This window comes from Aotus nancymaae, unplaced genomic scaffold (genome assembly GCF_030222135.1).
Source record: "Aotus nancymaae isolate 86718 unplaced genomic scaffold, 86718_ANA_hifiasm-v0.15.2.pri h1tg000028l, whole genome shotgun sequence".
Classification (NCBI taxonomy): domain Eukaryota; kingdom Metazoa; phylum Chordata; class Mammalia; order Primates; family Aotidae; genus Aotus; species Aotus nancymaae.
This window is the reverse complement of record NW_026988441.1, coordinates 20,876,463-20,901,500: the sequence shown is the minus strand read 5'-3', so window position 1 is coordinate 20,901,500 and position 25,038 is coordinate 20,876,463. Positions and strand designations below refer to the sequence as shown.

Genomic DNA, 25,038 nt, shown 5'->3' with positions numbered 1-25,038 from the left:
TCATATCTGTATCCCTTTTTTGATGCACAGAGGCTTCTGGGTGCCTGCTGATCGAGAGAAGGGGTTGCTGACTGCGATGCTGTCCTACCTAAGTGCTGACGGCCAGAGACATCACGCGCGCACTCCCACGCGGCTGTGGGAAGCAAAATGTGTGCGATCTTTTTGGAGAACAGTTTGGATATTTATCATTTTGTTAACCTGAACATACCTTTCAGCTAGCAATTCCGCCTGCAGCACTGCATCCCACAAAGCCGTGGAAGGACGTTGGTGTACAAAGGCGTGTGCAGAAGGATGGTCACTATGGTACTGTTTGTAAAGACAAGACTAGAAGCAGCCTGAATGTCCACGCAGAGGGTAACTCGTTCACTAGAGTAAAATATGTCCCTTAAAAAGCATGAGGCAGCTCTGTGTAACAAAGTAGGATACAATAGCCGAAACGTAACATGATATAAGATGATGACTAAGATACACAGATTTGCCACCATTTTATTATGTACAATGTAATACACACAGCGAAGTTTAAAGAATTTCGCCTGTACACCCACCACCTAGCTTCTAACTTTAACATTTCACTTTTTTTGCTTTATCACATATATACCCATCAATCCATGTATCTTAACTTTTGGATGCACGTCAAAGTAAACTGCAGATACCCAAAGTATATTCTTAGACGAAAACAGGTACAACATGGAGTGTAAAGTGCGGATTTCTGACTGAAAACATTTAAAATATGCTTTTAATTAAAGGCAATGGCAAAACCGCAATTACTTCTGCACCGACATAAATATCTACAGGACTATACCACAAACTGGTATCAGTGCTTGCCCCTGGGGAGGAGAACTGAGGGACGGGAGTTAGAAGAAGACTCTCTTTTAATTGCATGCCGTTTGGTTCTCTTGAATATTGTATGATGTCCATCATTTTGTTTAATTTAAAAAATGACAATGCATCCGGTTTCGCAAGTGAAAGCTACCGTCAAATCTTTCAGGGCTCTAGGTAGCTTCTGTAGAGTAGCCCTGCATGCTTAGGAGCCTGGCGCGTGTGTGTGTGCATGTGCACACGTGCCTGTGTGTGTCTGTGTGTGCACGAGCACGCGTACACACCCACACCCAGATGCTCGGAGCCTGCACAGTGAGGGCGGTGCTGACCTCCCCTGATCTATCGCTGTAAGTCACTTTCTCATGGGGCTGAAACCTCAGAGTGTGAGGCAACCCTCTTCAGGAGGCTCATTATTTAATTTCCAAGTAAGCAGCTGCAAAAGACAGCATGTTTGTTGCCGTTAGGGAGAACCGAGCACATGGAAGACAGGAGGGAAAGGCAGTTCCTCTGCTAAGGTTAGCTCTGCACTGGGAGTGCCCATGTCTCAGTCTCCCTAACTGCAAACATTTGTGCAACTTCAAATAAATATCCTCCCCAAAGTCTCACGCAGCCTTCGGCTCTGATGGAAACCCTATGTGTGCACCAGTGTGCACAGAGAAACACGCAAATACAGGGGAGAAGTCCAGCTCCACATGAGGAATGCAGGACAAGGCATCGTGGAGGGAAGCGAGCAGTCCAGAATCTAAACTCTCCTTCCTTACAGCACTCAGCCAGGCTACCGAAAGGCAGCAACTTTCTGTTTCATTAACAAAAAAGGAAAGGAGTGAAAAGCCCTTAGAACAAAACATAGAATTAAGCATGATCATGGGAACAGTACTGTAGGGCAAATCTTCAAAGGGAAAAAGAATATTCCACGACAATGCTGGACATGTTTATCCGATTCCCTTCCTTCCTGAGACCGGTAGCTCGAGGTTCTAGACTCTGAACCTCTGGGCTACTGCTGCACGTTTTCTGAGCAGTGATCGATTTTCTGTGTGTTTTCAACCTTGGGAATCATATTCTACATGTGAGAGTCAAATAGATTTTAAAAATGGAGGTAACTGAAAATGTGGAGTTATGGCAACACATCAGAAAAAAATACCTGAAATCCTTACTTTTCTACACATGAAAGGGATTTGATAGCTGACGAGAGGGAAGGAAAATGCAATTTGTTAGCATTCTGCTTTATTCTTGAAAACATGCATATAAGGCTAGTTTTAAAAATCCCTCTGGTAAGAGTAAGACTGTGGGAACACTGATTTCCACTAGATGATACACATATGTACCACATATATATATATATATGTAAGAATACATATACGTACACATAATACATGTATGCATGCATCTAAATACTTATATACATCTAAATACATATACACTGTGCCTATGTAACTGAGCCAGCCAGTTTACTGAAAGGCAGTAATACGATAGCATGAAGGCAATCTGTATCTTATCACATATTAAAAACAAAAACACCCTGTATAGCTTCTAAGCCTCAAAATCCGATATACAAAATGAAACTAATTGTACTGGTTAAAAAAATAAAGAAATGAGCAAATGAACTACGATATTCTCTTATTTGTTTAGTGTTCTCTTTCTCTAGAGTTTATGCGGACATTGTCTCTAGTTACATCTGCAAACCAATACATCGGCTGTCAGATCACTAAGGCATTTGACAACATCATTTTAGAGCCTTTAGTTACTGAGATATCAATAATTAAATGCATTCAGTTCACACTTTGTTCTTGTGGATACCAGCTATTTATCTCTGTCCTCTGAAGAAGCTAATGGTATAATGGGCAAAACATCAAGAATAATTAAGAAAAACGTTGCTATAAACTCTGTCAGAAGAAATAGAACTTTTGCCCAGGCCCCCAGCTGGAATTCATTTATAGAGAATCCACCCAAAACCAAGGTACCTTTGCTGAAAAGTGCAGTGCTAAGCACATGGAGCAGGTAACTCACTCAGTCTGTGCCCCTCAGGGGAAGACCGGTGGGCACTTCTCTGAGTGTGAGCTCTGAAAAGGCCTGGGTGTGTGCATAGAGCATCAGCTGTAAAACACAGCGAGGGCTGCGGGCCACATTGGCACCTCTCCCACGCCAGGGACGGGTTCTGGAAGGCCAGCGCAGGCTGACAAATGGCAGCAGGACCTACTTGCTTCAGGGGACCGGCCCCTGCTGATGGAGCCCAACCTTCCTGCAGGAAACTCACCTCCCAGTCGAGCCATCCATGTTTCAAAGCTTGTTTGCAGGCTTAGCTGGTACCAAAACAGAAGTTCTGAGAATGACTTATTCAAGGAATGGCAGGTTCAGTCTTAAGTTAACAGGTCTATTTTTCTTGAGCAGAGAGTGTCTCTCTCTTTTCATATCCAATAACAAATAAGAAGAGAGAAATTGTGTTTCCTCTTTAGGTAAGGGTCAGGCCTAGATGGTACATAAACTCCACAGAGGATAGTATATTTTAAGTCAGTAACAATTAATTACAATACCATATACACACTACAGACAACACAATTTAAGAATAAAGAATTGCTGGGCATGGTAGCTCAGGCCTGTAATCCCAGCACTTTGGGAGGCTGAGCTCAGTCCTATAATCACAGCGCTTTGGAAGGCCGAGGTGGGCGTATCACCTGGGGTCAGGAGTTCAAGACCAGCCTGACCAACATGGTGAAACCCCATCTCTACTAAAAATACAAAAAAAAATTAGGGGGGCATGGTGGCACATAGCTGTAATCCCAGATACTCAGGAGGCTGAGGCAGGAGAATCGCTTGAACCTGGGAGGGAGAGGTTACGGTGAGCCGAGATCATGCCATTGCACTCCAGCCTGGGCAACAAGAGCAAAATTCTGTCTCAAAAAAAAAAAAAAGAAAGAAAAAGAAAAGAAAGAATTATCTGGATCCACAGTAATGGGAGATGGCTTTGAAGAGGCAGCCTTCCAGATAAGCCATGCCACATATCTGCATATGCTTTCAAAAATCTTTGTCACCTAAGTGGGAGTAGCTCCCAATCACTGTTCCGAATCTCACTTGCAGAAGAGTTGGTAGTCAACTTCCTGTATAGGGGCCATGTGAGCTCCTGAATGTCTACCTTAAACTCAAAGGGCCACATGTATAGAAAATGAAACGCTCACGTTTCATCATTAAATTACACTAGGCTCCCGATCTTTGTGGGGCACGTGTATTGCAACGAAAACAGATATCTTGTTATTAATGACAAAGATATGGGAAAATGTGAAGTTGAAATAAGCTACTCAAACTTAAGAGAAAGAAATGTTATAGGAACGGCTTTGTCAACCCTCATTGTGTAATTACTTCTTGGCTTGGTCACCCAAGCTCCGAGCAAGAAATAAGAGACAATGGTAATTTCTTACTGCTGAAATGAAGGTGTCACGCTGTCTCGTGTGTTCTGTGTAAGCAGGGCTAAAGTTTACATTTATATCACGTTACCTCCATTACAATCATCCAGGGTACTGCAAGAAATCAGTGGTATAAGGTCAGCCCTGGCAATGGGCACGGCTTTTGGGCACGTTCCAGTGGGCATCTCTGCTTTTGATCATCTTACCCCTCATGTCACACTCGTGAAATTGGTGAACTGCTATTGGCAACTTGAAGACTCACAGCAATAAAAGAGTATTTTTAACTCTTTTATTTTTTTATTTTTAACTCTTCTAACACAGTAGCTACCAATAAAAACAAACCACTAGATGGCTTTAGATTTTTCACCTCTGATACAGCGCTTGGGAGTGAGGGTGTTTGTGGGGTGAAAGGCGGGAACACCGCCCTGTGTAACTCCATCCCTTTCTCTCTTCACTCCACAGTTCCCCTTATAGCTCGAGAATTAATTACAAGGCCGCATAATTCTATCTTCAGTCCCATCAGCCTTGGGTCAACTAAGAGCAAGGATCACATGCCAAAATTGTTTTTTTTTTTTTTTTTTCCACACCAAGTACGAACTACTCCTCATTCTAATGGAAAAAAGAGAGCAGAGACACAAGGAAGAGAAAAAAATGAAATTCCATTATAACTGGTTTCCTCAAGCTCCAGCCTAGGATATGAGTAATCATAAAAACTGTAATATCAGCTTTTTTTGTTTTCCTTAACACTGGGTTCCTCCTTTATTTCCTTTCAAAGAGGGTCAAGATCTTTTTTTTTTTTTTTAATTCATAAAAGCTGCTGTGCAATGACCAAAAAGGTTGGTTTTCTCTCTGTAATAGCTCTGCCTCCCGTGAAACTTTTAAATTTGGGGGCAAAAACAAAACTCGCTAAACTCTCAGCAGCTGCCTCGAGTGAGCTTGAAGCCTCTCACCTGCCTGGCCCTCAGGCCTTCTGGTAACATCTAATGCCTCGCAGGGGTGGAGGAGTGGGCTGACCAGCAGGCATGGACCAGGAGCTGCTGGCACAGGCCTCCGGAGATGGCCTCCGGGCTGCTTGGAGGTACCTTGAGGATCGGCCTGACGGCACCCAACGCCCAGCTCCCATGTGAAGTGCAGGGAAGAGGAGGTCAGCGGCTGCAGCGGCCTGTCCTGTCCCAGGTCAGACCTCTCGTCAGCATTGCCCCAGTATCACTCTCTAGTTCTGTCTTCTCCTCCCTACCAAATCCCACCTTAACCAGCCACAGGGTATAGTGGCGTACGGAATGTAGGTTGTTCACCTGGTGTGTGTTACACACACATAGCCTTCTGGACTCAAAATATCAATGTGCTTTTAACAAGGAGCCAAGTGCTGTTTAAAACCGGGATGGAAAAAAGTCCAGAATGCCTATGGGTCATAAAGCAGCCCACGCCATGAAGGTGACCCCGGACCCAGACAGAGGTGTCAGGAGCTTATCTTCCCCGCGGTTCCTGTTGGCAGGGACACAGCTCAACCCAGCGAAGGTGGGCCATACCCCAGGGCACAGGAATCAGCACTGACATGCCCACAGACTGACATGCATGCTTGTCCCCCACAGGCACGGGCATGTCCACAGTCACCATGATGGCAGAAGGACAATGGGAAACGCAGGGCCTGCCAGGCGAATTCCAGCAGAGATGAGCTTCCTAAAAATCCCCTTTCTCCATGAGAGCTGACTCACCCAGAAGGACACCCCATCCTTCCCTCTGTGAACTGAAAGACGGAAACAGCGCATGTAACCCTGGCCTAAGAGAAACCCCTGGGCTAAACCAAAACATCAGTGATGCAGAGGACACTCAGGGAACGTGGACACCTGGGCTTCCTGAGCTCACCTGCACCAAAGCCTCAGGAAGCACGTCTGTAAAACCACTCCCGTAGTAAGCACTTCATTATCTACTTTTGGTGCAGTGATGAGCTAAAGGGGCATTCATTTTCTTTCATAGCCCGGAACAGCTTATTTATCATTTTTTTGTCTTTGTCACTGATATTTCAGATCTGCTGTGAATTGCTGATTTTTTTTAATAATTAATCTGCACTCATACAACCACCAACACAATCATGGTGCTCGTGGTACCCAGCAGATGTGGTCGAAACATGCCTTGAACCTTCCCAACTGTATGTAGCTGGACCCTGCTTGCAGTACTGTGTCATAACCAAGGGAAGTCAACTCGATGCATTTTCTGGAAATGCCATGGATACGCAGAGAGAAGACACTACAAATAGTTGCGGGGAAGGAGGCCGGCGGCTGCATTCACTGTGTCACTGCGGCCAAGGGTTCTGGGTACCTTATGTTCACTGCTCACCACCTACTGTGGTGTCAGAGCTGTCTGGTCCAGCCGGGACAGTCAATTGATTTTCACAGAACGTCCATTTTATGTTTCCACAACAGAGCAGGCTGCACCTTCACAAGGAGGGCTGGCTGCTTCTGAGGGCAGAGCGGTTGGACCCCAGCCAAGCCTGCCTCCCTGACTGCAGAGGATGTCACCTCCCCTGGGTACTTTCTTCTGGGCAGGGGCAAGGAGAAGGAAGGGAGAGGAGGTACATGAAGCAGATGTCCTCTGTAAAACCAAGGGTGTTCCCTTCTCACCCTCTCCCTTTTCCCACTCTAGCTGAGTCTCCAAAAGAAAGCATGTTTCCATTCACAAAAAACAATATGCAGAATCACCAGTGGGGGCTAAAGAAGACCCTTTTTCTAGTACAGGCAAAACCCGGGCTCATCCTCCTGCTTCCTTCAGCTGTCAATGAGGTGGTGTGTTCCCTGCCTCCTGACAATATAATCATCATAAACTTTATTATTACATCTGGAATTTCACGATATGCTTAGTAATTGATTACAGAGACACAACCCAGAATGTGGCTCCCACTCGCTCTGCCACGATTCCAGTAACCTAACTGCTTAATACCCCTGGAATGTATAAACAGTGTTAACCGCTGCATTCCCCGTACTGCTATGGCAGAAGGGAACCACGGAGCTGCTGGGACTCGGAAAGCACAAGGCCATTTTCACTTACTGAATATAATGTCATGGGATGGAAGCTGAGATCACGTTTTTTGGACCCATGACAACCGACGGACCCTTCATCAGATGTGATTGGCGGGGGCGGGTCCACTAAAATGATCAGTGGGGAACTGAGATGTGTCACGAAGTCTTCACGGGGCTACCACCCATCCCTACGTAAGTCTCAGTTTGGTGGGGACTCCAGTGTAGGGGGCTGTGATTAGTGGGGTTCTTAAAAAAGCAGTACAACTCACTCTTTCTAATTTTATGGCCACCATGATATGAATGCAATGCACAGCAGAGAAAAAGCCATGTTGGGTCAGGCCTGCAATTAGAGTGGCTAGTGTACTTACTAGCTCACAGGAAAACAGGCAAATAAACAAAACAATAACAACAAAAAATAAAAACAGGGCAGGCCAGGCACATGGCTCCCACCTGTAACTCTAGCACTTGGGGAGGCCAAGGAGGGTAGACAGCTTGAGCCCAGGACTTCAAGAACAGCCCGGGCAACATGGCAAAACCCCATCTCTACAAAAAATACAAAAATTAGCCAGGCATGATGGTGCACGCCTGTAGTCCCAGCTACTCAGGAGGCTGAGGTGGGAGGACTGTCTGAGCCCAAGGAGGTTGAGGTTGCAGTGAGCTATGATTGTGTCACTGTACTCCAGCCTGGGTGACAAGGGAGATCCTATCTCAAAATAAGTAAATAAAAGAATCCAGGGGTGAAGGCCACGCTCAAAGCATCTGGGAGTTGAGGCCAAGGAGAGGTCGATGTGAACAGGGCGTTTGTTCCCTTCCACTCCCACCCAGGGAGGGCCAAGACCAATACAGCTGCCCTCCCTAACCCTACCCCAACTCAGGAGGCTATGTCCAAGGACATGGGAGCCCATGTCTAGGTGAAAACCAGCTCCACTCCCCCTGCAGAAGCGCACCCACTCAGCTCTTGTGCCTACATTCTCTCCCCTGCAACAAGTCAATTTACAAAAACCAGACCCATCGCAGCAAAGGGACCTGGATCAGCCCTTCTCACGCACATATCATCTTGAACCAAAACAGTCCATTTAACCAGCAAATCCTCAGCCAACCCCCTGGCATGCAGAGCGTGTTATCTCTCCAGGCAGATCCACTTTATAAACCACCGAAGAAGTCTCATGGAAGGTTCTGTTTGCAACAAAAAAAACAAACATGCTGATGTCTCCCCAACCTGAGCTCTTGGGCCCCAGTGATGAGGATTGGGGTGGCTTTAGAGCAGGGTGCTTGTCCCAGAGCTGCCTCTCCAGGCCAAGTGAGCCATCACCCAGGGACCACCAGGCCTCCCTGAACCTTGGCCAGCGCGTTCCCGTTAAAAATGGCCCTGCCGTTCACCTCAGCCAGGTTCCCCCACGCACGCTAATAAGTACCTGTTTGTTGAACTGAAAAATCATTACCACAGAGCACGTCAAGTAATGAAAGATGTTTTCCTCGCAGAAATGTTAAATACTTTACTTCTTTCACAAGGAGTGTGTACATGTGTTTCCAAATAATACCTTGCTCCCTCCCCACCCACACCGCATCAGAAAGTGTGGAGCTCCAGGACCCAATTTGAACGAGCTCATATTGCACAGCTCTAAGAACCAAGAACACGCTGTTATTTTATTTATATTCCTTTGCCCAGCTGACTACGTGTTCGTTCTATTACTTATTCACCTAACCATCTCGGTAGGCACCTCCGTCACGTAGGGGAGGGTCCATTCTGCCTTACGATTTTATACAGGAAAGCAAGAGAAAATGACACCACCGCAGCCTCATCTGTTACGCCGCCCGTAGTATTTGCTAAGTAATATATATGAAAGAGCCATTTTACTACAAGCCCAGAGCAGAAACAAAGGCAAGAAATGGAATGGGAACATTTCACCACGTGAAAACCACTGATAACCCATCTTCTCCTCTGGCAAATATGAATCTCTGCCCCCTTGCAAAAGCTTTTTGTTAGGCAGATGAGTAATAACAATTGAGTCTTATGCATACTGAGGTCTTTTAAGTGTTTTGGAATGTCTCTACCTACAGGGAGTCACAGTGGTTAATTTGGGCTGGCTTTGCCTCTCATCCTAAGGTTTCAGGCAAAGCCAGCAGGGTGGGGGCCGAGCCTGCTTTGAGTCTATGGCAGCTGAGTTAGGAAAAACCAAAATGACTTCCAGGTAACCTTGTCTCAGGGAACTACAAGAGGTAAATGTATGTCACTTAGATAGAACACACAAATACCAAGTTGATGTCGGGGTCAGTGGAGTCTTGGGTTTTCTCGCCATAATATACGGCTTTGAATGTGGTGGCTCTATCCTGCCATGCCCTCTTGAGACATAAGAGACCTGTGTTTGGCTGGACACAGTGGCCCATGCCTGGAATCCCAGCACTTTGGGAGGCGAGGCAGGCGGATTGACTGAGCTCAGGAGTTCGAGACCAGCCTGGGCAACACAGTGAAACCCCGTTCCACTAAAATGCAAAAAAATTAGCCAAGCATGGTGGCGTGCCTGTAATACCAGCTACTCGGGAGGCTGAGGCAGGAGAATTGCTTGAAGCCGGGAGGCGGAGGCTGCAGTGAGCCGAGATCGTGCCACCGCACTCCAGTCTGGGCGACAGAGGGAGACTCCGTTTCAATAAATAAATAAATAAGAGAGACCTGTGTTCATTCCCAGTTCCCATGTCAAAGAATCCACAACCCAGGAACAGAGATGCTAAAATCCTGGCCAAAATGTACACCCACAGATCCCAAACCTCCTCTAAAGAATAAGCAATCACCCCTTCTTCCTGCCCTCTCTCCCTCTGTCATGTGTTCAGTGAGTCACTCAAACAGCTGCCAGGGGTTACCTGGGAGAGCAAGAAACACGAGATCCCAACCAAGGCTCCAGGAAAAATGACCTGCGTGAACTTCTCAAATCTTAAAGACTTTCCCTTTTCTTTGCCCATTGCTTGTTTTCCTTTTTTAAGAGGGAGCAAATCTCACTCTAATTTCACTAGCATTAAAGGTTGACATTTTTTATATGTGAATTCACAAATCTACTATAAATGATTCACAGGATCTTTCTTCCTTTGCCCTTCCCTGACGAACTGCCACATTTTGGAACTGCGTTGGCTGACATTAAGCAAAGCGCTTTCTCAGCAATTATTTGGAAAGGAGAGATGGCAACTACAAGAATTTCCCTCCGAGGACCGGAGGAGCTACCCTGCTTCCCACTTCCAAATGGCCAGGTCTCACAGAAGACAGGAGGGCCTCCTCCCTTGCCCGGATACTGCCATCCACCTGAAACTCTCAAGCCCTGGCCAGGCATCTACTAGAATCTCTGGCATTCCTGCAACACACCCGGTCATTGGTCTAGAACAGGTATTGACTGCCCTGGAAAATACTGACCTTAAGGACAACTGCTATGTGATCAGAAAATTCAAGAGACTGGTTGTCTCCCAGTTTGACTTGTGAGCTTAGAAGGCCACCAAGGGGATTCCAGCTCAGGAACCCAAATCGTCACCTGAAGTTGAAGCCGCTCATTTCCCTAAAGGCTAAGTTTTGATAAGGAACACTACCCCCAGCCTCCTGAACAGGTGAGACCTCTGTGAGGATGCCAGCAGGCCTGGCAGGCACTTAAGCTTCTCTGGGTCTGTCTATTTCTCTATCACCAAAAGGCCAGAGCTGTGTCACCCCTGTGGGCTCCAAGTGCATTCATTACAGGGGAAGGTGGATGTCATCCTACCCTAAGGTGCTGCCTCCAGAGACTCCTCTAGGATTTCTGGCAAAGAATCCCTGGTGCTGTGACACGCAGGGAGCCAGGGACACAGTCCCTAGTGCACTGATCTGGTGCACCCTGAAAACGGTGTCCCAGCTCAAAAACGTGTTGCTTTCTTCCTTTTCATGAATTCTAATATTCAAGCCTTTTTTCCTCCTGCTAATTTTAGAAGTCCTGCTATTCTTTGGGAAGAGAATGGTGTGAAAATCAAGCATAGTATCCAAAAATAAAAGAGTAGATCTGTTTCAGGGTTTGCAGCATATTTCACTGAAAAGCAACTCCAGATATGCCACTTTCTATCTAGTTTTTAATACATTTTCCAATTCCTCCAGAATATTTTAGCTTCAGAAAAAGCCAGAACGAACTTCCTAAACTACGACAATTTTTTTGAGGCTCAAAGGGGCACCCAAAATGGTCTTTAAACCATGGCTGGGGCTCTTTTCAGAACGTGATGCCAGGTGATCGCTCTCTGGATGGGATCCTGCAGTGCACTTTGTGGGACCACACGGAGAGAGATTCGAAGTAGGATGGATGGATTCTCCAGGTCCTGGAGGACCCACAGCGTGTTCCTGTTAGGTGAGAGGCCAGAGGAGATGCACGGCTCACTCTGGGCATCCTGAAGGTGGACAGCATGGAATGTCTTTCAAGCTTCTCACCTTCATTTTTTAAAAAAAATCTAGTTATCTAAGGAATGAAGTTGTTTGAGACCCACCAGGACTGGAGAAGGGGTCGGATCCTGGTTAGCAGGGCCCCACTCCAGCTCTTCAGGGTCTAAGACTCTCTGGAAGAGTTGCGTGAGGGCTGGGGAATGGAGGGAACAGACGTGGGGCGCCGGTGGGTACCTGAAGACCCCAGCCCACACCTCCTCGCCAGCCAGGGAGGCCAGAGATTTGTAACAAAAAGTTAGAACTCTGTGTCAAGCCCTTCAAGCAAACAATAAATATCACTTCTGCTCATAATCAGACTTCTCTCCAGCATCGTCTCTGAATGTTGAACCTTTTTCAATTAATTAAAAACTATGCTCTGCAGAGTGCATATTTTATCAGCCCTCAACTGCTTAAGTGTCTAGAAAAGACCAGGCAGTTTTTCTTTCTTTCTGCCTTTCTTTTTTCTTTTCTTTTTTTTTTTTTACAGGCAACCCAGAGCAAGTACTTGCAAGGGTCATATCTTTTTAATTATCTTTTCTCTCTTTGATTAATTATTCCGTCTGACAATAGCGTGTTTCTAATGCTATTCACCTGCCTTTGATGATTGACAACTTTTCTGTCTGATTCAGAGCAAACAGCTGCTGCCACAATCTCCTAGCAACCCGGGTGTGATGGATGAGCCCCCAAGATGGATGGCTGCAATAAATCATGTCTCCAGCCATAAAACTGAGAAAAGGGGATAAGAAGAAAAGCGAACAAAAAACAAAACAAGGTTTCTTCCCATGAGTGCACTCAGTTCCTTACCAATTATACCTGAAATGGACTTTGCACCTATTAATAGCAAAGTTTTTCTAATCGGTAAAAATGGGATGGTGGCATTTGTATCCAAGGTGTTTACAATTGTTCCTGCAAATTGGCACTTGTACTCCAATTACCTCCAACACTGCCCAAGTGCAAGGGCAGATGATCAAAGTTTTGCCTTCTTCCACGAAGTCTCAGCAAGGAACAACATCACCTTTGTACCATTGGCTATGGTTCCAGGCACCGACAAAGAATACTAATCTGATTCCACCCAATTTTTGGCAGCAGCTGGACAACACCAAAAGTGAATTCGAAGTCATGCTGTGTGCAGTGCAAAGAGTTAGGCTTCGAATAAAGTTATTTCAAAATGAACACACACACACACACACACACACACAAAGTTGTCTGGAGTTGATGAGTGACTCACTACCATTTCCATTTCTTTCCTGTTCATGGTAGTTGCAGGTGTTTTACATGTCAGGGAAAAGTTGGTCCCAGAAGCAGCAAGATATGCACAGTCAGCCCTTCCACAAATTCTAGATTCTCATTTCTTTAGATTAAAAAAAATCCTTCCGGTCTAACTTTCTATCCCATCATTTTTAAAAATTAATGTCCACACTCTAAGTCATACAACAAGCCTTCGATTTCATTAGCAACCCCAAATAAAGTCACATATTTAATAGAATCCTTGCCAATTAAATTTGCACTATCGGGGCTCTCCCAGTGGTGGAGACCCAGGAGGAAGGCCCGGAGAGTTTCTGTTTTCCTTTTTCCACCAGGGAAGCAGGCTGCAAGGCCTCTGGCAGCAGAAGAGGTGGAAAGGCCGGAGCCTCACCGGATCCCCAGGCAGCTGGGGGCTGTGTTGGTGAACAGGGCTGCGTCCCTGAGTACTTCCAGTAGATGGGGGTGTCCTGGTGCACACAGCTCAAGGGTGCAAACCCAGAAGCGATTAACTGGCAGGGCCTGGAAACAGCTGTCCACATCAGGCCTGGTGGGGGTCTGCTGGGGCCCTGTGGAGGGACAGAGCTCAGACACAAAGGGGAGGAGGCTGCTGGGAGCCTGGGCAGGGAGCCGCAAAGATGATTTTTTATCTGAAATATTCCTGAGACGTGGAAGTCTTTACGTTTCTTCATTCTCATACTACTAACCAAGCCAACCAAAAGATTTTTTTAATAGTTATATTGTGCTAAGCTTTTCAGATAATGGTGGTTTTTCTTTTTTCTTTTTTTTTTTTTTTTTAGCATGACATGGAGTTTTTAAAAAAAATCAGACAAGGGTTCTGGCTTCAGCAACTACAGCTCTGTTTATATTTTAATGTTTTGTACGTGACTGCTTCTGTGGGGGAAGAAAGGGAAAGAGAGAGAGAGAGAAAGTTGCCTGTGAGCTTTCGTGTAAATCACAGATACTTCATTTTTCTCTGTGTCCTTGGAAATTATTCAGAATTAAAGCCTTCCTCCCCTCCACCTTTTTTCTTTTCTTTTTTTGGTTGGGGGAGTCTTCTCTATTGCACATGGGAGGGCTTGTGTCCGGTCAGCTGCAATGAGAAGCCAAGGCCAATCGATGGAAACACTCACACAGGCCCCTACCCTGCCCCAGCTTGTCCGACTCTCAAGTTACAGGTTTACACGGCAAGTCTAAATAATATTCAAAATGATAAATGGTACCCGAAGCCCGGCATCCACCATCAATCTTTTTTTAAGGAACATCCATCTTCAATAACGCACGTTTGAATCATGTGAAGTCAGGAGCCCTGAGATTCATTTATACCACTCTTTGCAAGCCAGGGTGGCTTGAATGATATCTGTCAACCTTTTTCTTTTTTTTTTTTTTTTCCTCCCCTTGACTAATGGGGGAAAAAAAGGCAGGGAAAAGAGAAAAGGAACGAAAAATAGGAAAAAAAAGTCGGAAGAGCGTCAAAGGTTGAACACTGTGGTTTAGCAGATAATACGAAAGAACACAACCTCTCCCGTGCCTCTGCCAATCTTGCGCCCGCCACGCCACACACCCAGCCATCCAGAGGCAGGCTCTACCCGCTTCTCCCCTGCCCAGCCTCTCTCCTCCCTCTCCCTCTCGCCAAATCAGCAGAGCTCCCTCCTGCAAGCCACAGGGTACAGTACCAGGAGGAGGAGGAGACAGCCTCACATGGACCTGGGCTTCCCTCCCCTCCCTGTAGTCTGGCTGGGGCCCATATGATAAATGACATATGTCATTCTGTCAGGAGGGAAGGGTGGGTCAGTGATGTATGACTCTGCTGAAAAGGAAATCGACTGTTTGGCATGGTGCGGCTCTTCTCCACCAGGATTTAGTTTCAGAACTCTGAAATGAATTCTCCGACGTTTCAAGTGCATACTTAGGACAGGGTGATGGGAGGCCTGGGAAATCGTACTTCATCCTCCCCCTGCCCTTCCCATGGCAAAAAGGAAAAAAAAAAAAAAAGGTGTGTTGCTGCTGGATACCTGCAAAAGGCCACGCACGTGTCCAAGTCCCTAGCTGTCGCAACACCATGGGTTATTAAAAAAAAATGTGACTTTAAGTAAAAAAAAAGAAAGAAAGAAAAGAAATTAAGTGGAGTCAGGTCAGCCCTTTATTTATTTATTTTTTAATGGCAAAGGGCTGACACAAAAGCAAGATAAAAATTAGCATGTTTGAAGTAATCGTCCCGCAGCTTGACATCTGCATAGTAAATTTTAAAGGAAAAAAATGTGTCAGACAGCCATGAGCCGCCTCGCCCTCCCCCTTTCATTAGCTCACTGCCAGGGTGGCACTGCTGAACCTCATTATGGCGAGAGGATTTATGAAGCTGAACCCAATGGCAAAGAAAAGGCATCTGTCAATAATTGTAGGGAGCTGCACTCACAGCTTTGAAATCTCATTAAGTATGCAGTTATCAGGCATAAAGATCAAAAACATTACTCAACTCCGACAGAATCTTATGGAGGAACATTAATTAGCAACAGGCCTACAGTACAAAAAAAAAAAAAAAACCCACAGACTTCCTCTCACACCTGCCCAACCCACAAACCTAAAGCAACACTCCCCCTCCCGCCTGAAAAAAAATAATTCCCAGCATCTGAAACTGATCAAGAACATGAAACAAGAGAGACGCACATAGAAGAGGGGAGAGGGAGGGAAGGGGTGGGCGGCGGGCAAGGAGGAGGGGAGAGGGAGGGCGGGGAAATTCAGTTGAGAAAGCCTTGGCGGTGAGGAGAGAAAAGGAAGAAGCTGTCAAACTTGAGAAGGATGTCAGAGCGGGTCCTGATTACTGGGGGCCTACGGAGTTCTCAGACCTTTTATCATCCTCACCATCAAAACCAGCCCGGGAGTCACTGTCGGGAGGACTAGGGGCTGTAGGTTTGCAGCCCAGGCCCAGGGCCCAGACCCCAAGACACTGTCCTCCAGCCCCTGCTTACCTGGCAAGCAGGAGGCTGCAAGGCCAAGACCCAGGAGGCAGGCCCTGCTTTCCCCAGCCGGCCTGCACCCAGCCGGCTAAAGCTGGCAGCAAGACCCACCTTCACAGGCTCTGGACACAGGCCAGGGAACCACTGCGTTCACCTTCCATCTCTCAACCACTGAAACACACCTTTTTCTTCCTCCAAAGAGACTGCAGTATCCCCTTCTCACACATGCACCCTCTGTTATTTGATTTCTCTGTGCAATCCCTTACTGAAAAATACAATATAGATGGGGGAAGAGGCACATGGAAACTGTCAAGCTGACTCTGGGTCCCTAGGCCTCCAGACCTCTGTTAACACTTGGGACAAGGTGCAGCTCATTACGGGTGTCCAACAGATCCACATGCTAGTTTGACTCTAGGATCTCCAGGAAGGTAAAATTAAATGGCAAGTGTCCTGCCCCACCACATTCTTGCCTCTTGCAAGCTGCATCGGCAGAGTGATGTACATAATGTACATGTGTTTCAGAAACATCCCACCAGCGTTGAGCACTTGGGGTCTAGGCAAACTTCCCTGATAGCCTGTGGTGGTCTGGATCCAGGGTAGGTGCACAGAGGCCTGGTGGGGTGGGGGTGCGTCTCAAATACCATTCAGGTTTCAGTCCAACAGGCAACATCATCCATTCCTGGAGAGGTCATGCAAGGGTGAGGCACTGTCTGTAGCCCTCCCATGAAAGGTGTAGGAAAATATTAAATATCCTGCATTTTATTTTATTTCCCTTATTGCACTGTTATAGAAAGGTGGCCTTCTCTGCTTACCTGCTAGCATGCACTCTCTCTCTCTGTCTCTCTCTCTCTCTCTCTGTCACACAAACACACACACACACACACACACACACACACACGGCACTTTCCACAATGCCATATCATAAGAAAACCTACAGAACCGCTCCTTTGATCGGAATCCTCTGCTAGCATTCTCTCAGCTCCTCATTCACTCCCCTAGGCCACATTCTTCCCTGGTTCCACAGCTACTTCCGAAGTGTTTACCTCTCTGGTCTACTCAGAAGACAATGGTCACCTTTTCAGAATTAGCCACATCTTTAAGGAAACGGGCATTAAGATTCCTAGGCAACCAGCTTGGAGATTCCTCCATGCCAAGGCCCATGTTTTCCAATAAATGCCTCTCCTTTAGCATATCAATGAACTCAGCTCGAATAAACTGTCACCTATTACCAAAAATAGTCAGGAACACTTGTCTATTAACCAGACTTGATGAGAAGGCATTTTAGCAGGAGTATTACAATAAGGTGTTTATATTTTTTATGTGCTTACCATATTACCTTTATTATGTGTAACATCAAAGTGATTATAGCAATTACATCTAACAGAATTAATTACAGAACTTCCCATCATTCCAAGATACATAATGCATTAGAGGTAAGCCAAAGAAAGAAAACATCTTGATTGTAGAAACTATTGTTGGGGTGCATTTTCTCTAGCAGCAATGCCACACCAACGTCAGCTTTCAGAGCAATGGAAACTGAGGGGTTTAACAGGAAGGAAGGAGCTGTATTCTCTTAAAATGAATGCAAGCTTTTTGCTTAATAGTACTCTGGCAATAGTGGACATACAAAATCAATTTAATTTTTTAAGTGTAAATCTTTAAAAGGTGCTGGTTAATCCACCCAACCAATGTTACTACATAAAGCAGAAAGCACATGGGTGAAAGACTTACAAGTCTTTACGTATGCAAAATAAATTCACTCAAGGCTTCATTAATATTAATTTAAATTCAAAACCCATTTACATTAAATTGTTCATTAAAAATTGCCTATTTTATGCAACATGCATTTCTCAAAGAACTCAGAGGAAACTGAATACATAGGACTAGATTTAATGATGGGAATGGAAAATCAAAAGTAAATGAATTGGAGTCATTTCACGTATATTACCAACCAGCCCTTTGCTCTCCATTAAGGATGGGTTCCAGTTTGGGAAACAAATATATATTCTGAATATTGTGTTTTCCACAGCTATAAACTTGTAAACATGACCTTTTGACCTACCACAGAGGAAAAAGAAGAAAAACAAGAGAAATTGGTGGAAGGGAGAAGGCGGCCAATCCGAAATTGGGCTTGGAATAAAACAGGGACGGTTCACCTTCGGGTCTCACCTGGACTGACAGTGCATTGAGAGTTAGGCTTGTGTTTTTTAAAATGTACATCAGTTAGCATCTGCCAGTGCTCACCTTGATCTAGAACTAACAGTGTCTCTTCCCCCTACACTCTACCCTTTACAATCCTTTATTCTCGTAGCCAGGTGACCAGGAATATGATGACAAGGAGTTGGTAACTTCCTTGTGCCCTCCCTCCTGAAGACAATCTGAACTTACACTGTTTCCTCAACAGCTGTTCTGGATGAAGAAAACACAGTCATAATTAATAACATGTGTCCTGACAGTATGAATTAATAATTTATCATTAAGCCCAAACAAATTTAAATTACTCTTCAAGAGCCACACCTTTGCATATCTGAGAAAATAAGGTGAAGAGATGGTTAAAATGTCCAGGTAACATGACCTTCAGCGAACTAATCCCCTCCCACCCCCCAACTGCATCTGTTGGACTATGCTTGCTGAAATGCTAAAATAATTTACAGAAGTGAAAGTAATTAAACCCAAGAATCTAAATGCTGATCAAACTAAGTGCATGTGCTAGAAATGTCTTCTTTTTTAAATGGGGCTTATAAAATATTCAATATTTGGTCAAGGACACTATGTAATCTTTCTAATAAAGATTCCTAACCCTAGAGTATGACAGTTGTTCAGGGTAGTGGTCATAAGAAGATCACGTTCTATTACTGTCTTTTTTTTTTTTACTTCCAAAAATGCATAGCGTTATTCTAGTCACAAACAGTGACCTGAATTTTTAAGTCTATTTCTAAACGTAAATTTCTACAAATGGTGAAAAATTAAGAAAAGCCACCAAGTCTATGTCTCCAGGCCTTGCAATTCAGGCTTTTTTTTTTTTTTTTTTTTAAGAAAATCCAGAAAGGGGGGGAAATATTGATAGCCATTGTTTAGTGGGATTTAAAAATTTAATGACTAACTGCAAATACTGGAAACTGGAATTAATCTGTCTGGATTTTTTTTAAAAAAGGCTTACAGACATTTAAATGCATGTATCGGGACACTTTATCAACCTAACATAAAATTGTCATCTTATCTTATTATATGACTATTTTATGCATGTGTCAAAGAATTTAAAAATGACTGCCTGTCTATTGAGTCTAATTACAACTGCACATTATCTGTCTGGATGTCCCAGTCCATATCATTGTTACTAAATACAATATATTGTATTCACCTTTCATTTTTAACTTCAGAGAAACCACAATTTAGAGCATAACTAAAACACACACACACACACACCCCACAGTGAACACCTGCAAGGATTTGGGATACGTGATACCACTGCTTCCTTCTGCCTTCTCCCCTCCGTGGGCTTTGAGGGTGATGGTACAGGGCTGTGACAAAGCAGCTGATTTGAAAGCTCCATCTACCTACCTGGGCTGGACACTAAAACGGAAGGGTAGGAAGGGTAGACACACATACCCTACTTTATTTCATTTTTATTAATTTTTTTTACCACACGACCAAAGCTATTTTTATCCTCTGCCCACTGACAGGCAGGGATGAAAATGGGGCAGGAGGAAAGCCTTACAAACTGCACTTGGAATAACTGTGAACTGTTGCCACCCTTGGATTAAACATGGCTGTGTGCACCAGAACCGGGCACTTCCGACTCCTTTCCTCTCTGCCTCCCCGTCTGCCTGCCTGTCTGCGGCATCCCTGGCCCCAGCCTGACTCTGGCAGGACATGTGTAAAAGAGAAAGCACCATAAGAGGTGCAGGCACTCTGCCTTCAAGAAGGGAGATCCTTTCTCTTTCCAGAAATCACAGGAGTGGAGGGCGGGCGTAAAAGGAAGGGTTTTAATTCTCTCAACTCACCTGAGTTTCACAGCATTTCCCACGGCCCTGAGCAGTCACCTTTCATTCTAATCACTTGACAAAACAATCTTTAGCAAAAAGAGGGGAAAAGGCAGACGTGTGAGGCAATTTAGGGAATCGCTGCTGAGGCATCAGTTATTGACTATCTGGCTCCTGTTTATGAGCGCGTTCAAGGCAAAACTGAGAACAAAATGACAACATCAACAGCTCACAATCAAGTGTGGCCCTGGAGAGCACTGAAGCCCTAACTGACAGCTGTCAAGATAATGGGGGCACCACAGCTGATTCTAGAAGGTTCTCTTTCCCACATGGACGTCCAGGGGAATAGCCTTGCCTCCCACCGTCTTTGTTTTTCTCCTTCGTCTTCTTGGTTTTCCTTTTTAGAATGTGCATTGTTGCTCTCATTTCGTAGGAAATGAGGGAAGAAAAATCACAGAACGGTCAAAACCAGTCCCTCTGCCACCTTGCTACAGAGTAGAATACCTGTCCAAGGAGAAATACGTGGCAGGTCTGAGAGGAAATAAATTCCCAAAGCTGAGGCCGAAATGCCCTTCTGAATGCTCCATGTGCTTCCAAAAGAGAAGGGAAAAGCTCCTCCCCGAAGCTGCCAGATACGTGGACCAGACTTAGGACAGTGTCATCTGGACACCACCAGGTGGGCCACCTCTTAGGCATATCCATGCCTACTGGCAACATGGAACCCCCTCTGCTTGTTCCATGGGCATCCGCCGTGTTCTGTGATACCAGCAGGGGGGTCCAAGTCAATTTCACAAAAGTCAAGATGCTTGAAGATTTACCCTCGCCTTGTTTTACCACCTAAGAACTCCATGGAAGATTACCCCCTTTCAAAGAATGTAGCTCGCTGGCAAGTTGTGGTTCAATCGGTTTTTCTTTTTTGTGGGGGAGCATAAGATACAGTCTTTTATGATTTCACATTTGCCTCCAGAAAATTAATATAAGTAAATAAAATATCTGCTAAGTATTACACTAAATAAAATTTTTCTGGGCTTCTTAGAAATGTTTTAAAAAACACACTACGAATAGGAGAAAGTCATGCTTTAAGCAAGAGATAATGGTCATTTTGCCTGAAGGACACTGTCCTTCCCTATCCCCACTCCTCTGAGCTTCTAAAGGCAGCAATATCTGTCCAGAACAAACGTACGGCCCCCAGAAATTACAGGTCTCAAGGAAGCAAACTCCCACCCAGGTTTCTCTTTGGCAGGTAGAGAAACCTCTCTTTCCCTTTGAGAAAAGACACTAAGCCATGCATAGTTTCTATCAAAAAAACCAAAAAATCCTAAAGTACAGAAATATGTATTTTCAGGGATTCTTGGAGCCTGCTTCGGCCTTCGGGAAAGCACTGATACACTGGCCTAGATACAGACTGTGTGTACCTGTGTGCCACGTCTGCTCGCCCTACCCAGCTCTTGGCCTTTTGTGGTTGTTATTCTACCCCAGACCATTAAAAGGGCCCTAATTCCTATGACATGATTATCCAGGTACCAAAGCCCATTTGTCACCTGCAGTAGAAAATTGAGTTAATGCACAACTAAAGGCAGCCAGGACTGTGTAATATCAACTTGATTACATCAAACTAGCTGCAAACCTAATTCTGCTGGATGACACTGCGTCGAGCTTGTCATCTCCAATCATTAAAGCTGTCAGGAATCCATCAGGTTTACAGCTAATTAGGTGAACACTAATGAAGCTGGCAAAACAACTTTTCTTTTTTTATGGCTGAGCGGACCTTTCAGTTTGGAGGGGAAAAAAAATTCTCGAGTATTCTCAAGGTTGCTGGGGACTGGATTTCCAGTTACCAATCAGCAGACATCTTTCTTTTTCCCACTCTCTCTCTCTATCAGTACAAAGCAATCAATTTGTCATCACTCCCAGTATGCCACAAAAGCTGGCATGAACCTTATAACTTGCAGCTGGGAGAACTAAAAAAGAGGAGAAAAAAAAAATGGGAAGTTTCTTGTCCATCCAAACAAACCAACCAAAAAAAACACCCCTGTGCACACTTATCACTAGCCTAAATGTGGAGCTTTTTTTTTCCCCCTGCACTCTTCTTAAATAAGTAGCTCTTCAGTCAGCCTCCACCCCCTCCTCCACATGTCCATTAGGCAGAGGCATTCTGATAAAGTAAATCCAAAACCCGAGTATGGGAAAGAAAGAAAGCACTCATGCTGCCAGCTTCTGATTGACCATTAAGCTATTGATGAATGTGCCTGTCAGGAGAGAGACAATTAAATCAAATATGAAACAAAGTCGTTTTGACGGGTCATTTTGATAGAGCAAAACCATTCTTCCATCTCATATTAGTCCTGCAGTCAAGTTTTTTATATAATGAATTTTTCTTAACTGACCTGAGATTTCCTGGCTGGCTTTTTTTTTTTTTTAATAATAATTTTTAAAAAGGTGAGAAAAGGTTAGTGAACAGGTTGCTCTAAAAATAAATAAATAAATAAAGCCAAGAGCAGGTTCCCTCCTCCTCTGATATTTTCTGGAGGAAGCTATAAACTATAAGTCTCAGATTGGCAGGGTGCAACCGAAGAGATGAACTAGAGAGAGTTCTGAACCAAATGTAAAGATGTAATCACATATGGTTCATTGGATGGAGGCACACACATACCTTAAAATGTGTATCCAAAAAGGAAAGAAAAAAAAAATTTTCAAAGACTGGAAGAAGCCCAAGACATTCCTACTACTCAACTTTGTGAAGGATTCCTCCAAAGTTTCAGAGTTTATTTTGGGTAGATAAGCTCATTGCTTGAGCCTGGAATTTAAAGTAGAAGGTGGGACGGGCAAGAAGCTAGCTCCAGGAGGTTAACTGGGGAGGCGGCAAGCTCCCTACAATCACTCCTGGAATTTTCAAACTTTCTAAATTTGGGCAACGCCGAGGACAGGGAGCAAAACCTGCATCCTAAGCCCCCAAAGCAACCCTGTTTTCTTCTGAGATTTTCTGAAGACACTGGCAAGCAAGTACATTTCTGGGAGAAGAGAGAATTATCATTCCTTCTCTGTGACCCTGTCCGTGTAAGGGGTTTGGAGTCCAGAGTGCACCCAACGTGTGAGGTCCCCTGGCAGTGCCGGCTGGCATGATGGAAATTATGGGCACTCAGGGCACCATGGGTACAACGCCTTCATCCAAGATGGGCACCAGCCAATGCCCTGACCCTACTCTCTGCCCTTCCCTCTAACATCAAAAGATAAGTAAAAGAAAGGAAGAAAAAAGAAAAGAAAGGAAGCCCCACTTAACCCTCCCCTTCAGGGAGCATCCGAACCTCTGCACATCTGAGTGTTACTCATATCAAAATACATCACATCCATATGTGGCCCTCTCGGTAATCCGCCCCAAATCCCAAAGTTGCACTGACAGGGCCCTCCTGACGTCACAGAGCTTGGCCTCACTATTGCAAGTGATTTATTGATGTTTATTGGGAATGAATAGATCAAAGGCAGCAGCATGACGGGCGATCAATCAGTCATCAAATCAAGGATGGCAACGGGCCAGAAACCTTCTTTCAGGCTACATGCCCCCAACCGACATTATTGCAAAATAATGTTATATGTGTGGTTTTTGTTTTGTTTTCAATGATGCTTTTTCCAGAAAAGAAAGGAAAGAATCGGCTCAGTCGTAACAGGAGTTGACACTCCTCGTTGAAGGAAAAAAAAAAAAGGAACAAAAAAGTACTCAGACACGTCCCACAACTAAGTGCTATGCGGAGATGAGGGTGGGAGAAGCAGTACAAGGAAGGGGTGGGGGCAAGGAAACACAAACGGGAGAAAGAAACGCCAGCTTCTAACATGGACTTGACAGTCATCTGACAATACCCAGACCCTGTGCGCTCTGGTTTCCACCGCTGTGCCCAGTTTGGGCCCAAGAAATGAGGAATCAATCGGATTAGCACTAAGGTGGCGGAAGGGACAGGCTCGCTCACTCGCTGGCGCTCCTTGGCTCGGTGGACACCGGGCAGTCCCCCGTCGGTCGGCCACGGGAGGACGCGGAAGGTGTCCCGGGGAACTCAGGTGACCCCGCCCGCCCCTCACAGAAAGAGCCAGACCGAGGCTGTTTCCCATCCCCTCTGCAGCCGGAGAGCCGAGGAGGCAGGGACCCGGCGCGGCTCCGCGCGCCCAGCGAGCGGCTCCCCAAGTGGGTGCGAGAGGGAAGAGGGCAGAGCGCGGCGGGGCGTCCGGGGGGCGCCGGGTACCCAAGGCGGGCGCACGCATCCAAACAGGAGAGCGGCGCCGGGAGTTACTCAGCGCCGGCGGAGGAGCGGAGCGAGGAGCGGGGTCGCGCCCGCCCGAGGCGCCGGGCGAGCGGAGGAAGAGGAGGAGGAGAGCAAGAGGAAGGGGAAGCGGCTCGTACCTGCTGCGCGCCGGGGCGCCTGCTGCTTCCTCCTCGGCATGATGCTTCTCCGGCGACTGCCACTGCCGCCGCCGCCGCCGCCGCTGCCGGGCTGAGGACAGGGAGGGAGGGGCGGCGGGCCCGCGGGGGGGCGAGGCGGGCCTGCTCTCAGCCTCCCCCCCGGAGAGCGGCCGCCCGCAGGATGCTGCTGCGCCCAGGCTCTCCGCGTCCCCCCCGCGCCGCGCTCCGCCGCGAACCCCGAACGTGCGGAGGGAAGAAGGAGGGCGGGCGAGGGAGGCTCGCGGAGGGAGGAGCGCAGGGGGGAGGAGGAGGCAGAGGAGGAGGAGGTGGAGGAGGAGGAGGAGGACCGCGCTGCCGGCGGAATGGGAAGTTTGACAAATCGCTCCAGAGGCCTGAGGAGGAGGGGGCGGGGAGGAGCGGCGGCCCTGCCCCCCCCGCCCCGTCCCCTGACGAGGTGCGCGGGGTTCGGGGCTGGGGGGCGGGGAGAGGAGGAGAGGGTGGGCAGAAGGGTGGGAGGAGGAGCGCTGGAGCGGCCCGGGCCGGTCCTGCCCCGGCCCCCGCCCCCGGGCCGGGGGTCAAGGCATCCGGGGGGACGCGCAGCCGCCGCCGCGGCCCGGGGCTCGGCGGTCCAGTCTTCTGCCCGCGGCGCGGCTGGAGCGGCGGCGTCGGCAACAGGCAAGCTTAAAGGAAAAGGAGATGATCGTGTCAATCGCCCGCCCGCGGGGGCGCCGCGCCCCCGCCCCCGGGCCCGGGCCCGCCTGGGACCCCCGCCCAGCCCAGGAAAGGGGTGCCGCCCCTCCGCCTCCGCCCCTTGC

At 46.5% G+C, this 25,038-nt stretch overlaps 1 protein-coding gene across 1 annotated transcript in view; it reads right to left on the bottom strand.

The window, feature by feature from the left end:
- Window positions 1-24,482, bottom strand: part of TSHZ3 (teashirt zinc finger homeobox 3) — a 75,713-nt gene extending 51,231 nt beyond the window's left edge. Inside the window, exon 1 of the mRNA XM_064381523.1 lies at window positions 24,224-24,482. Coding sequence (XP_064237593.1) covers window positions 24,224-24,263 — 40 coding nt within the window. The 5' untranslated portion in view covers window positions 24,264-24,482. The remainder of the gene's footprint in view (window positions 1-24,223) is intronic.
- Between the last annotated feature and the right edge of the window lie 556 nt (window positions 24,483-25,038).